At 49.4% G+C, this 13,214-nt stretch overlaps 3 protein-coding genes across 3 annotated transcripts; all 3 read right to left on the bottom strand.

Annotated features, from left to right (window-relative positions):
* Positions 1–24: 24 nt before the first annotated feature.
* On the bottom strand, positions 25–501 carry HETIRDRAFT_169864 (uncharacterized protein; the record flags this gene model as incomplete). Its single annotated transcript, XM_009549493.1, has 2 exons — positions 25–261; positions 322–501. The coding sequence occupies 2 exons, from the start codon at positions 499–501 to the stop codon at positions 25–27; spliced, it is 417 nt and encodes a 138-aa protein (XP_009547788.1).
* A 2,350-nt stretch (positions 502–2,851) lies between these two features.
* On the bottom strand, positions 2,852–6,967 carry HETIRDRAFT_46465 (putative aromatic acid exporter; the record flags this gene model as incomplete). Its single annotated transcript, XM_009548654.1, has 16 exons — positions 2,852–3,073; positions 3,142–3,297; positions 3,418–3,598; positions 3,646–3,816; positions 3,881–4,030; positions 4,104–4,280; positions 4,332–4,369; positions 4,450–4,482; positions 4,594–4,946; positions 5,059–5,171; positions 5,235–5,527; positions 5,611–5,753; positions 5,844–6,307; positions 6,367–6,400; positions 6,472–6,713; positions 6,798–6,967. 16 exons carry the CDS (start codon positions 6,965–6,967, stop codon positions 2,852–2,854), a joined length of 2,940 nt encoding a protein of 979 aa, XP_009546949.1.
* Positions 6,968–8,640: 1,673 nt separating this feature from the next.
* HETIRDRAFT_320152 (uncharacterized protein) lies at positions 8,641–10,260 on the bottom strand (the record flags this gene model as incomplete). The annotated part of the gene is made up of 2 exons (XM_009549492.1): positions 8,641–9,078; positions 9,142–10,260. Coding segments are annotated over 2 exons (1,557 nt in total), but the record flags the coding sequence as incomplete, so codon positions are not given.
* Between the last annotated feature and the right edge of the window lie 2,954 nt (positions 10,261–13,214).

Here is a 13,214-nt window from a genome sequence, read left to right as displayed (position 1 = left end):
TCCTTCGACATTTGGACTATGGCCTTATATCCATCTATTCGGACCTTCATACAGAGCGTCAGTATGATTCTCCTCCGAACAAAGTACTGCGGCAACTTGGGGATCCTGATCCTCGCATAGGTCGTAAATGGCGTTGATAGCATCCTCGTCAAGGTCAACGAAAGGCTTGAAGAACTTCGCGATGTTGGACGCAGCCAAAGTCTTCAGGCCGGAATGGGGTGAGCGAGTAAGTTCTATCAGGCGCTGGAGTGCCTCTTTCCTCTAACAAATGTGGAAAGTCAACGTTTATCGCACACTTCAGAAGGAGGACACGGGATGCACCTGTGGACTCGTCTTCACCGGCGTTTGCTCTGCACGACGAATCAATTCGCGAATTTCCCGTTCTTGCTCAGTAGTGTGTTGATCCATATCATCCGGTGGATGTTCGGTTGTCTTTGGAAGAGTAAAGGTGGCCACAGGGAAAATAACAATCACTTCGCCGTTTAGCCTCACAAGGACCATACTCACGTGAAAGATGACGTAATTATATTCGAAGTCGTCACTCGTGTAAACAAGCTGCTCCTATGTTACAGTTCACTTAGTCACCACTAAAAAAATACTACTGCAAAATCGGCCAGAGGCCGAAAAGAAGGGCATAAATACAATAAATAATGTTTGAGCGGTGCAGAGGGCGGTATGTACTCATGCTCACAAAAAGTATTTGAACACTGTCATGTGAAGCTTCTATATGAGTTGCCAAGCCTTAGTAGTCTTAAAAAATTCATGCCTCCTGCTGGCATCACTGAGTTTACACCCTCAAAAAGAAGTTGAATCCTTGCTCTGCATGATCTTGGATACTCATATCAAAAAATTGCTTCCTATTGACTGGTGCTTCTGTCAGAGCATGCCATTATACTATCACTTATGAGAACCAATTCCATACCTGACATAGTCTCCCTCAATCTGGCCAGCCACATATTGTTGATGACTGCACACAGTGCAAGGTCCTTTATGAGATCCATACACACCATCTGGACCCTTATCCCATCATTTCTAAGCATGTTAAACATGTAATATCCTGACAAGTCTGCACCATAGCAACTTCTGCTAGCTATTACTATTGAGCTGCATATTGCAAGCCCTTCCTATCACTAGTGGCTGTCTAGAAACATCTCATTTGGGAAAAGGAGAATATGACAGGGAATTGCAATGAGATTATCTGGACTGATGAGGCAAAGTTGGAGTTAGAAGAGAGGCCAGGACATAGGAGAGTGATGAGATTACCAGGTAAAGAATTTCTTCCCAAGAACATACAGCCAACCTTTAAGAGTGGTTGTAAATCCATTATGGGATAGGGATATATTGCACATGGTGTGAAAGGTCTGCTAATCAAGCTAGAATTCCCACCTGGTGAGAAGGGCCAAAGATCAGATGGAGGCTTGGATGCAAAAGAGTATGTTATACAAGTTCTTGAAGGGCCTCTGAAGGATTTTTTTGACAGAATGGAGCAGCAGTGGATATGTCTCATGCTTGTTGTTGAAGATAAAGCACCAGCCCACACAAGCTGTTTTATAAAATCTACTTAGTTGAAACTGGGCATCACACCCCTAACACATCCTTCATCTTCACCTGATCTTAACCCTATCAAGCCATTATGGCTGCTGCTCAAAAACTGTGTTGCTAACACCCTAGGTGCTAGTAATTCTCTCAATAACCTATAGTTAGCAGAATAGTATGCATGGGAAGAAATTACAGAGAAGGAGATTTAGAGATATACTAGGAAGATGCCAGAGAGAGTTGCACAAGTTCAGGCAGCAAAAGACTAGCATACAAGATTTTAACTACTGCATTATATAAAAGACATTCCTAGCTCTTCATAAAGACTATCAAATTGTTGATCCATTTATAATTGCTCTTAGAAGACAGTCAGAAATCAGGAGACATGTTATGTTATAGTTACTTGTTCAAACACTTTTTGCAGGCACAAGTATATGGGGTATAGCACATAGTGCACAGCATGGCTCAAAAATTCATTATATATGTACATCTTGAGCCATGTAAGAGAAATGAGTATGCAATGACCATATCCTTGAACATGTTCTAAATACACTTATCACTACTGTCCTCAAAATGGGAAATGGTTTAGGAGGTTATTGAAGATACTGGCCACCCCTATATCTTTCTCCCAAGATATCACTGTGAGTTGAACTTCATTGAGTTCTTCTGGGGTATGGTCAAGAAATACCTTCACAAAAACTTGGATTATACTTTCAAAACCCTCAAGAGAAACATGCTACTTGCTCTTGCCTCAGTATAGGTGGCAATAATTTAGTGGTGGAAGTGTTGTATACAGCATTAGATGGAGGCTTATCAGGGAGGGATTGAGACTTAGGAGGCAAATGTTCATGTTTGCAAGTTTAGCTCATGGAAGTACAAGTCACACAGATGGATTCTAGAGCATGTTGCAGCTGCTCTTGACTGAATGTATTGATATTTGACGACCCTCTGGTATATTATGTAATCATTCTGCCAATCTAACCTCTCCCTCAATTTTGAAGATATCAAAATTCTGTCTTGGGGGTCGACTCATTGCGAAAAGATGCATTTTCCTAAGAGCGACAAGAAAACGGTCGACTTTTCAAGACACACATCTCCTTTTTTTTAGAGTGGTGACTCAGTGAACCGCACCATAGAGGATTCATCATTGATTTGGTTTCACTCACAGAAATTGCACTCAAGGATAGCTAACAGCTTGAAAAATACAATCAGTTCTTATTATTATTTCGTAGAATGTAAGCATTTGCCAATTCTCCCAGCACTTGTTGGCATCCTAAATCTTAGATCCGGCAACCCTGTATTTTATACAAAGACCTCATACTGACTGCTCAGCGCCTCGCATATCATCCCGAAACAGTGCTTCAAAGGCGTCAGTTCCCTGCCCGATTACGCCAAATGCATCTTGGAGAGTGCTGCCCAGGTAATCCAGCTCTTTTGTGATACCCTTCATCGTCAATGCGTATGCGAAGAACAGGAGCTGGCGCGATCCTTTGACATCCCGGTTTTTCACCACATCAAGTTTCCTGATAGCGCCGACCTGAATACCGGCCAAGGCGGAAGTCTTAGACCATCAATGGTATCAAGGAAGTAAGAATAACGACGTACGAGCTCTTGCCGTGCCTTCTCCGCTGGCGGAAGGTAAGGTGGCAACGGTGCTTTCAGCCTGAAAGCAGACGCCAACGTGGAGAAATACAGAATGATGTTGCCGACCATCTCTCGGCGCTCTCGATTGACGGGTATAATGAAGTCTCGGCGTACATTCTGGTCTCACGCTATCAAAATCGGTTCCAAGATATCGAAACGGCTCAATCACTAACCGTGTACCTTAGATGAATCGCAAAAATGATCAGTGTAAGTCTTGTTGGTTAGAATGAAGGGCACTGACCACTCTTCCCGCGTTGTCACACATCTCATGCTGTGTAGATTATCCAAAATCTTTTGCAGGCTAGTTAGAATGGAGCGATATAATTTGATGGGGAATGGTCCCTTCAATCGAGGTTCATGCTGGGTCTGTTTGAGGAGATCTTGCAGCTCAATCAGCTTGATCTGCAGATGAAACTCCCTGTCTCGACGGTAAGTGTAGTCCGCATCTCATCAAGAATCACTCACATAGCCATGAATTCCTCGATGGAATTATCAAGCGCCGTTCTCCGTCGTTTTGGTATCAACGATGTCTCTTCTGTGACATTAGTATCTGTCTCTTCGTGGCGCTCCGGTTCGGGAGAGAATGAATTGGAAATGACCAAGCGTGTATACAGCCAACCGATGTTCAAGCAAAAGCTGGCGCAGATCCCAATTCTGGTAAGGCAAGGGATTTACGAGGTAGGAAAGTAAATTCACTTACTCGCCAAGCGCCTTGCTAAGCTCTCGTCTCGCCTCGGAGGGCCACCAAAACCTGGACACTACAAACGCCCAAGCGACACCGACAGTCACCGCTACAGACCGGTGAAACGCTACATCAATGACGGACACGTCCTTTAATCTTGTATTATAACTAAACAGGGAGGTCAGTCCACAACATCGTCATATAATGATTCGCAGGGCGAAACAGGGACGCCTCTACGCACCAATACAAACAAGTAAGATTATATGTCAACAGCACGAATCGACCGGTGGTTGCATACTGCGGCATAGCCACAATGTAGTAGAAACACGGAATCGAATAGAAAAACCCAAAAATGGAGAGCACGACTGCATTTTCGGGGAAGAAAGAGTACACGGTCGCGGCCGTCGCGGCCCCGAACCTACATTCGAATCAATCAATGGCTCACTTGTAGGGTAGCTGGAACACGCACAATGTACCGAGGACGCGGTGAATGCTCAGGGAGTTCGTCTACAGCGCATGTCCAGATACAGCCACGCAAGTTCCGTGATAAGCCATAGTCGGATTGACTGACCAAAAGGCTCACTTACCGCTCCTATAGTTGGTGACATCACAACAAAGAACTATGGACCGATATGTCAGCTCATGTCAAACATAAATCTAGCCAAGCTAAGGAAAGATCACAGCAGCAAGCCCGCAGTATAAGAGGCAGATACACAGTAAGAACCACACACCGAGATTAACGCCCATTCGCCCCGATACTCCACAAATATTGGTCGTGTCACCTCAAAGAATGCAGGTGCAGCGAGAATAGCAGTAGCCATCCCTGCCTTGATCGCGTATTTGATCTTGCGGTCCCGCATGCCATCCCCAATAGCCCACAGGGTCTGCTTCAAGCGCCCGATGAATGACAGCTCCTCGCGAGCGGGCGTCTGTACCGTATTGGGCGCGTGTGGGCGGACCTTCGGAAAGTACGAGGCGACGGCGGGGCGCTTATCAGATGAGACATATGATGCTGCCGGTGGGAAGAGTGAGAATGTTTGAAATGTGGGCATATGCATGATACGTACAAAGACGGCGCTGAATGCTCATTTGCTCGGCGTTTCGCGCTTTGGATCGCTGATGACCGTTCTTTCTAAGGATAGGAGCAGGCTTGGCCCACAGTGCGCGAATGCGGTCAAACAAAGCCTTAGGAATACGCTGAAACCACCATCCTCTGGCTGCATTAGCCCGTTCAGCCGCATATATCCTGCCCATCGCATCCACGAGCGACACCAACTCCCGCGCAAATTCCTGCAATGTAAAAATGAAGCTAGAGGAAAGGACAGCATGCGTTATAGCCTCTTACAAAGCAAAATGTGAGAATGGTACGCACAAATACACGAGAAAGACATTCTCGTTGTCGCTCCCAGAAGTGAGTGCATTCTCACTGTATTCATTCAGTGAATAGATAGAGCCAGACTCGCGTGAGCTCAAGCCTGACACGATGTCACTCCTTCTGTACAGCCTGAGCAAAGCATGGTTCGATGTACTCTCGAACGTGAACAATGCACGCTCAATTTTATCGGCCAGGTCCAAGAAAATTGCTGGGCTCATCGCGGCATCGGTCGTCTTGTGGCGATGTTCAAACGCCTCCCTTAGTCTGTGTATTGCGCCCGTGCATTTAGACTTGAACACGATACACGCACAAATGCCACCACGTTGAACATGCTCAGCATGACAGCGGAAGAATTCGAGTTTCCAAGACTCACCGACAGCGCTTTGAGAGGGGGTCCAACTTCCTCGACCAATTCTCCGAACATCGAAGCTGCGGACTTCAGAGTCAACTCTGCATCATCTACCTCCAAGTCATTCACGCTCCCGTCGATCTGCCTTCCCTTCCCAGCACCAGCCTCTTCGACAGAAGTAGGCACCTCAAAAATGGACTCCCTGACCCGTTCCCTTCCTCCCTTTTTACTGAGTGTCAAATTCCGCAGGTCAACACGGCCGTCCAGATGCGCCTTCGCAAGGTCGTACTGCAGACTGGTGCCACTCCTCAATCCGTTCAAGTGCTGCGCCAGCCTATTCAGACTATCCACCGCGTCTTCATAAGCAGCGCCGGCGTCCTTTCCCTTACCCATCGCGCCATTTCCTGGCCCGAAAATTCCTTCACTCTTGGCCTCTGCCAAGTTCCTCTTCAGTGATGTGAACGATGCTTGATGGTCCGCGACAGCTTTCTGAATTTTTGCTTCCCGTGGATGATGTAACGGGGCATCCAGCAGGAATGTACGCGTGAGTAGCTTTAAGAGCATGGAGTACGAATTGAGGGTGTGAATCATGTTGTTTTGCAGATTGCGCGTCGCAGACTGCGGCCAGAGACAGCAGCAGATGAGGTTGGAGATTATGGAGCCAACAAAGACGATGAATGAGACCTGGAGGAGTTGAGCGACACCGCCTTCTTTAACAACGCTGAGCAAGTGCATTGTTTTTAGCTTTGAGACTATGGTATTTCGTGAAGGGCTGCTTACACGACAAAGAGGATGATGGCTGTCATGCTACAAGCTATTTTTCATAGTCCAGATGATCAGATATGACAGTGGAATAAGCCATCTGCTGAGAGTATGATTGCTAACCTGTGTTGAACGTCGGCTTGGCCATCCATAATTTCATCCACGCAACGAAGGACATTCCAAGTCCGATCCATAATATCACCAGGACATCAGCAAGCCATTCCCAGCCATGGCGCACTTCGAACCACCAGTACATGTTCATACTACCTAGAGAGACGAATGCCGCAAATGCAAGGCCCATCAGGCAGTACCTGTCAGCTTCCATCATACCGCCAATCGTTTTTGCGGGGTTGAAGTACACCGCTCTGAGCAAAAGCAAAAAAATAAATCTCATTCACACTTGTTCGCAAAAGAAACAACCAAATGAGTGATGTAGAAACGCGACGCACACTGTGGCTACCATGTGTCCAGATGGCGCAGGAAACCGCTCACTTGACTCTCTGGTTGTTATCGCAGATATCAAGCCAGACAGATACGGAGAATAGGTGAACAACGAGCCGATGAAGTACGCCACGCTGCATTTCAGGATATTGCGGTAAAGTGTTGGGAGCGCCGGCATACGCGACCAAGCATACCAAGGAGGCCGTGGTCGTGTCCTCCGGATCGTAGACGTCGAGGAATGCGAGCTGTCACTGTCGGACACGTATTCAAGGTCTGAGTCCGACGTCTCCGACGTCTCCGTAGCGTCTGCCGAAGCGCCTGCCGAAGCTCCAGACGGAAACGGAAAATGGTTGCCCAAGTAGGGATCGAACTCAGGAGATTGCAGACCACCTCCCTCGAGGCCTCCCTCGATATCTGAGCGAGAAAGGTTTATGCGGCTCCGACCACGTTGATCGGGCCTCCCGGATGGTTGTGAGGCGTTTGAGGCCGTCTCGCCCTCCATGACATTCCCAAACACAGTCCACTCGTGCGAGTCCTCGGGCGTTTGTGGAAGTCTCGACAGGCGACGTGTCAAGCGTTGGAATGCGGAAGCAGTGCGCGGTGTCCTCTGAGGTTCTCTACGGGGAAGCGTTGCACGGGCGTGCAAACCAGAGCCAAGGGCAGACTGTGACAAAGAGGTTGGATTGGAAGTGGATGGGAGAACAGGAGAGGGAGAAGAGTCAAGCGACTGATGGTACGTCGTACTTTGCTGTACCCCATCTTGGATAGGTTGCGGGGAACCTACCAAGGGCGACGGATGTGGAGAAGATTGGGTTGATGAGCCGATGTGCCAGCTGTTGCTGCCAGCCACTGGGATTGGCTGAGACGAGAACATGACTGGCTGCCCTAGACACGGGTCCAGTCACAGATACAGCAACTAGGAAGTCGAGCAACTCACTTACTAGTTATGTTCGAGGTCAAGCACACCGTGATGACCGTCTGACATTGGCCAAGGCGCACTCGGAACTGTGATGTCATTTGATTGCTTTATTAGGCTTTAATGGCTCCTCAGCTAGCGACCCAATTGCCGCTTCGCAAGCCAGATAAGCATCGTCCAGAGATTTTAGGTCGCCAGGCAAAGATACAAACGTTTAAGGTCTCAGGAGGACAAATTTATAGCTTGCGTCGCCGCCTTTTGCCAACTGGACACTTTCTTCACCTGACCACGGACCTGCCAACCGCGTCAGTAAATCAAATCTATGATCTGCCACAGAAAGTCACGGGCCGTAACGCAATTATTTGTAATCCCAAAATCTCTCCGCCAGCAGGCTCTCAAGTAATTACTACTACTACGTGTTTCCGCATGAAAAGACTGCCTCTTCGAACAGCCATTAGGCGCCGGATTGGCGGACGGCCCACCCGTTCCTCAGGCATCGAATTCTTGACCACCCACCTAAAATAGAACAGTCACTTACCGCCTACCATTTTCGATCGATCAGAGCAACAATTCACAAGTGCCCACGTCGACTTTACTTTACCTTGGTATCCAACTTCGGTTTATCGTACAAAAGTTGGAACATGACATAAACACTGTTATTGCAAGATACAAAGTACACACACAATAGCGATCGAATGGGGTAGGAGGAGCGCGGAGGGTAATAGTACAATATCGGTGTGTGCAGGCATCTGCAGGCATACAGTAGTACGAACGGAAAGAAGAAACGAAACAAAACGAACTCATACGACGAGTCAACGCGTTTGAGGTCTACCTATCCCTATGCCTATACCTATGTAATGTGGACAGAGAGGATAGAGTAAAGTCGAAAAAAATCCAAACGCCGAACCTAGTCAATGATTTCGTAGAAGGAGATGTCAGGGAAACACCTTCTTCATCTGCTCTTCGATCCACCAGTAGGGGGTGAGGTAGGTGACGTCAGTCCGTTCAATCGCGCCGGTACCGGCGACGAGCATTCCGACAGCCCTGCCCTTCGAGTCGACCACTATGGAGCCAGAGTCGCCGGGAGCAGAAAAGGCGCCGTCCTCGTTGCTGTAAGAGTGTACGGCAATCTCGATGGACGTATTCTTGATATCGTACTCGGAGTAGGTGCGAACGAACGACTCCATGCCGGAGAGGCGACCGAGAGTGGGGCTTGTGGTCTGTCCGTTCTTGATGACAATCAACCATTTCTCGCCGTTGGCATCGAGCTGCTCCGGCTTGCGGATCTCGTCGTTCTTTGCGGCTCCTCTGACCTGAAGGAGCCCGTCGGGGGGATACTTGAAGTTGGACCGGCTCTCAGGGTGAGGGTGCATCTTGCGGATAAATCGGCCGGCGAAATCTTGCCGCCTAGATATAAAAAAACTTAGACCGGAGACGGTGTTGCCAATATAAAATAAAAACGTACCGATATAAACTTTGTTGCCCTGGAAAGTGTCCCAGTCGATCTTGTCGCGGTAGAGATCGATCAGGGCCCAGTCCCGTGTGAAGTGCTTGGGGCCGTCGTCGACGGCAATGGCAGGGGCGTAGACAACGTAACCGATCACGCGCTGGTTCGGAGTCGTCCAATGCTTGGTGACCTTGTCATGGATCTTGTTTACGTGCTCGATCCTCTTGTTCGCCGTCTTCACCAAGTCCTCATAGTGCTTGCGCATGTCAGTCCTGTCGGGCGCTTCGCCCTCGACGAGCGGATCCAACCTCTCAATCGCCTTGTTCCATAACTTGATGGAGACAAACTTGTCTTCGATAGTGTTCATCATACGATTGATGGCATTGGTGTAGGCATTGGTACCAAGAACGACAATCTCCTCATGAGATAGGGGGTGGTTACGGTGTACGGGAGGCGGGCGGGCGACGTGGTTGGTGGTGAGAAGGAAGACGCGGTCGCTCTGACTGCCCTCTCGGAGGTAGACGGCACCCGTGTCCTCGAAGTAAGGTGTTTTGAACGGAGGAACCTGGATGCCAAGCGTGGGAGTGAAGGGGCTACGAAGCTCGGGGACGAAGGAGAAGGGGATGAAGGAGAGAAGCTTTGGGCCGACAGACTGGGTGACAACAGAATCGCGGAATGCAACCTCGACGTCGGGAAACCCCTCTCGAATCAGAATATCCTCGCAGCCCTTAGCTACCTCCTTGGCTGCCCCGAAGGCGAGAGTCCTGGGGATCACTCCTATCCAGAGATGGAGCACGCTGACTTCCTCTTTCCCTGCCTCGGCAAAACGGACGGGGTCAATCGACGACCATTCCACGTCGCGGGAGTCGAGGTGCTTGTAGATGAGCTGGCCAATCTCGAGCCAGCGGTCTTGCATTGCCTGGTCGCAGACGGGGCGAGCTTCTCGCAGAATGCGCTGGGCTTCGGGGCCCGTGCGAACAAACCAGGCTTTTCCGGTTTTGAAGACGCAGCGAGGGTTGCTGGGCAGGCCATAGAAGTCGGTGAAAGCCCCGGGGTAAGGGTCGGAGAGACGGGGTTGAGGGGTGGCGATGTCCTGGTCGCTCTGGTCAGGTCGAGCTTGTTAGACGTGAAGATGGGAGTGATGAGAGTGACAGTGGTAGTGGGAGAAACGGGCGACTGACTGCCTGAGCAGCGATTGCTATACTTGAGACGAAGGAGGTGGTGAGATTGGGGTTGGATGCTACTAGATTGAGAGCAAAAACGAAAGGTGAGTACCTATGGAGGAGATAGAAAAATGCCAAGGAACGCGCTTCTAAACAAAAAATAGCTTGGAGGTAGGGCAGACTCGACTGTGGCAAAAGTGACAAAACGTGGGATTGCATTAGACAGATTGGGGGGTTATATAATCTCGAGAGCCTACCTGAGCCTACCGATGCAAGAATAGCCCCGCCTATGCCAGCCTATATCCATGGCCATTTCATCGCCTCCTTGACGCTAAGTACAAGAAAGACTTAGAAAGACTCGAAACACCCGCTAGCTTCGTCAATAGCCAACCTTTCCCACCAAGTCACATGCAGTGAATGCGTAGTCTCGGACGAAGCATCATCAAGGAGCCTTTCTTGCGGAAGTCCGGGACAGCTTCCATGAGGTAGAGATCCACATCGACGAGGGCGATAACAGACGTCGCCGGGCTTCCTAGAGGTTTCAAGTCGCACAGAGTCGCACCGGCCTTCTTGGAGATCTAAGCTTCCCCGGTGAGATCAAGCGCCGAAGATAGTCCATACGATCCATTTGAACTTCATTGTCGTGGCTGCGCCTTATTTCAACCTTCAAGACGCAACCGCTTGTCGTCGCGTAGCCTTGTGTGACGGTGAAAACTGTTTTAACTACGCGCCTTCAATGTCGACGAGACACGTAAGAAAACAGTGTAGAAATTGGGGTATCGAGACATACAGCAGTCCACAACAATGTCTGTCCATACCTGAAACCGGCCTGAACCCCCCACAGCTTTCCCGCTGCACCGGCATATCCTGGGGCGAACATGATATGCAAGACGGACCGTTGATCGAATGGACGACCAGCAAAAAAAATAGCTCGGCCTTCCTGCTGAGGATAAGTGGGTGATCCGAGTGAGCGCACTCGATATGACGAATTCAAGCTTGGAAGCTTGAAGTCAATCTCGTATAGTAATAGATGGTAATGTGGACAAAATGAAAAGGCTCACAAAGACATGAATGATTTATGCCAAAAACAACGCCGGCGAAGGACAGACTCTAGTGTCCTGCAAAATCCCGGCGTGTCCATATGTGAATATAGCATGAAGACTTGAGAGAGGTGCTAAGCTCATCCCATCATGTCTGTGAAAGTGTCCAGCGAGCCTTCGAAGATGATGCTTGAAAGTGTAAGTACTGCTCTTCCAAGCTCCAAGTAAGGCCTCGAACACACTCACGGCTAAAAAGTTAATATTTCTTCGAGGACCCGAATATGACATGATATCACGGCAAACATTACACAGCAGCTGAAATTCAGTCGGAAACGGAGCACGGAGGTAATTTCTCCGGCGACAACCATGGAGCTGGTGCGACATGACGTGGTCCATATGTCTCCGTTGTCGCGCTGGAGAGACCGGCAAGGCCATCACAGAAACGAGCATCGACAGCAGTCAACAGCGGCCAGTTCAGTGTTTTGACTGACGACCTTGCTCGCGGCGGCGCAGTCTTAGTGGATAGAAATGACAGCGAGCTCAGGAGATGGTGAAGTAACCCAGAGTAACTCCAGCGTTTGTTTGGACCGACCACTCTGACTGGGACACGCTAGGATCAACTCGATCGGTGATCCATGTGGAATCTGGGTGTAAATACATCGAAAATGCATTCGCCGCGGCTGGCAGCGGCTGGCATGCTGTGACTGATCCACCTGGTCGAGACCTCGTTGGACGCCAGCCCCACCGAGTCGGGACACTGTCGGGACAAGTCGGCCATGAGAAATAAGGCCCGGTAGTGGCCCGGTGTGCCCAACAGTGGGCACAGGGCAAGAACGGCGAGCTGGCACGCTCTGGCACGCAAAAGGGCGCCTCGGCACCATCTCGGCACCAGCTGCTATTCGCGCTTACCCAGGGCTTACCCATCCCCTGAGCCGCCTGTCAGACGTAGCACAAATGAACGAACATGGCATCGAAACATTCAGGGCGCGCGACGCAACGCTAAAAACCTATAAGACGACAAGCGCAGGCACTCGATGACAAGGGGAGAGCGGAAGCAGCAAGAAATGAACGAATATGACAGTGGCACATGTTGGCACATGCTCAAAGCGTTCAGATCCTGGTCCGACGGGCCTGTCAATGCCATGCGCTCCAGGAGGTACCGTGCCTTCGAGGGCACCCACATAAATGCAGATCTGGCCAAACGTTTGGAATGCAATGTGTGAATTATGTAGTGCGTGTGTGGTAGAACGACGTCCGAAATAAGTAGAAGTACAGAGGTCCGAAGGTCATCCTACAATCCAATAAAGATATAGCAAGGAAGCGAAGGCAGCGACAGCAAATGCGAGGTCAATGTCCAAGCGCGCCCGGGCGGCGCACGAGGCAGGAATAATGAAGTGGATGGAGATGGGAGTGGGGTGGATGGTTCTGTCCGATCAGTGATGGCAGGGGTATGATAACGGTGAAGGGGAAGTTAGTATGCAAGTGTGTACGGTAGCAATAAGAGTACGTGTGAAGCAGAGGATAAAGTCATTAGTACGAAAGTCAGTACGAGAGCGTTCAAGGAGAAAGTGTCCAGGTAGAAAGGAATGAATAATGTGTCCATGTGAAGTGCGAAGTGTCCTGAATGATGCGAACGAAGTGTCCGAGAACGTGGGTGCAAGTCCACATAACGCGTAACGGTAGATAAAAGTCCAAAAAGGCGGTGTCCATCGTGAAGGAGAATCGTAAAAGAGCGTGATGATGCATGCGAGACTGTCTTTGTAGTCCATAGTGGTTGGAATGAGAGTCCGAGAGTCCGGTTGCGAGTCCGTTCCAAAACGTTCAAATCGTCGTGGTTCTTCTCTTTTCTTTTGCAATTT

The sequence above is a fragment of the Heterobasidion irregulare genome, assembly GCF_000320585.1.
Source record: "Heterobasidion irregulare TC 32-1 unplaced genomic scaffold scaffold_06, whole genome shotgun sequence".
NCBI classification, from domain to species: Eukaryota; Fungi; Basidiomycota; class Agaricomycetes; order Russulales; family Bondarzewiaceae; genus Heterobasidion; species Heterobasidion irregulare.
This window is presented reverse-complemented; position numbering and strand designations above follow the sequence as displayed.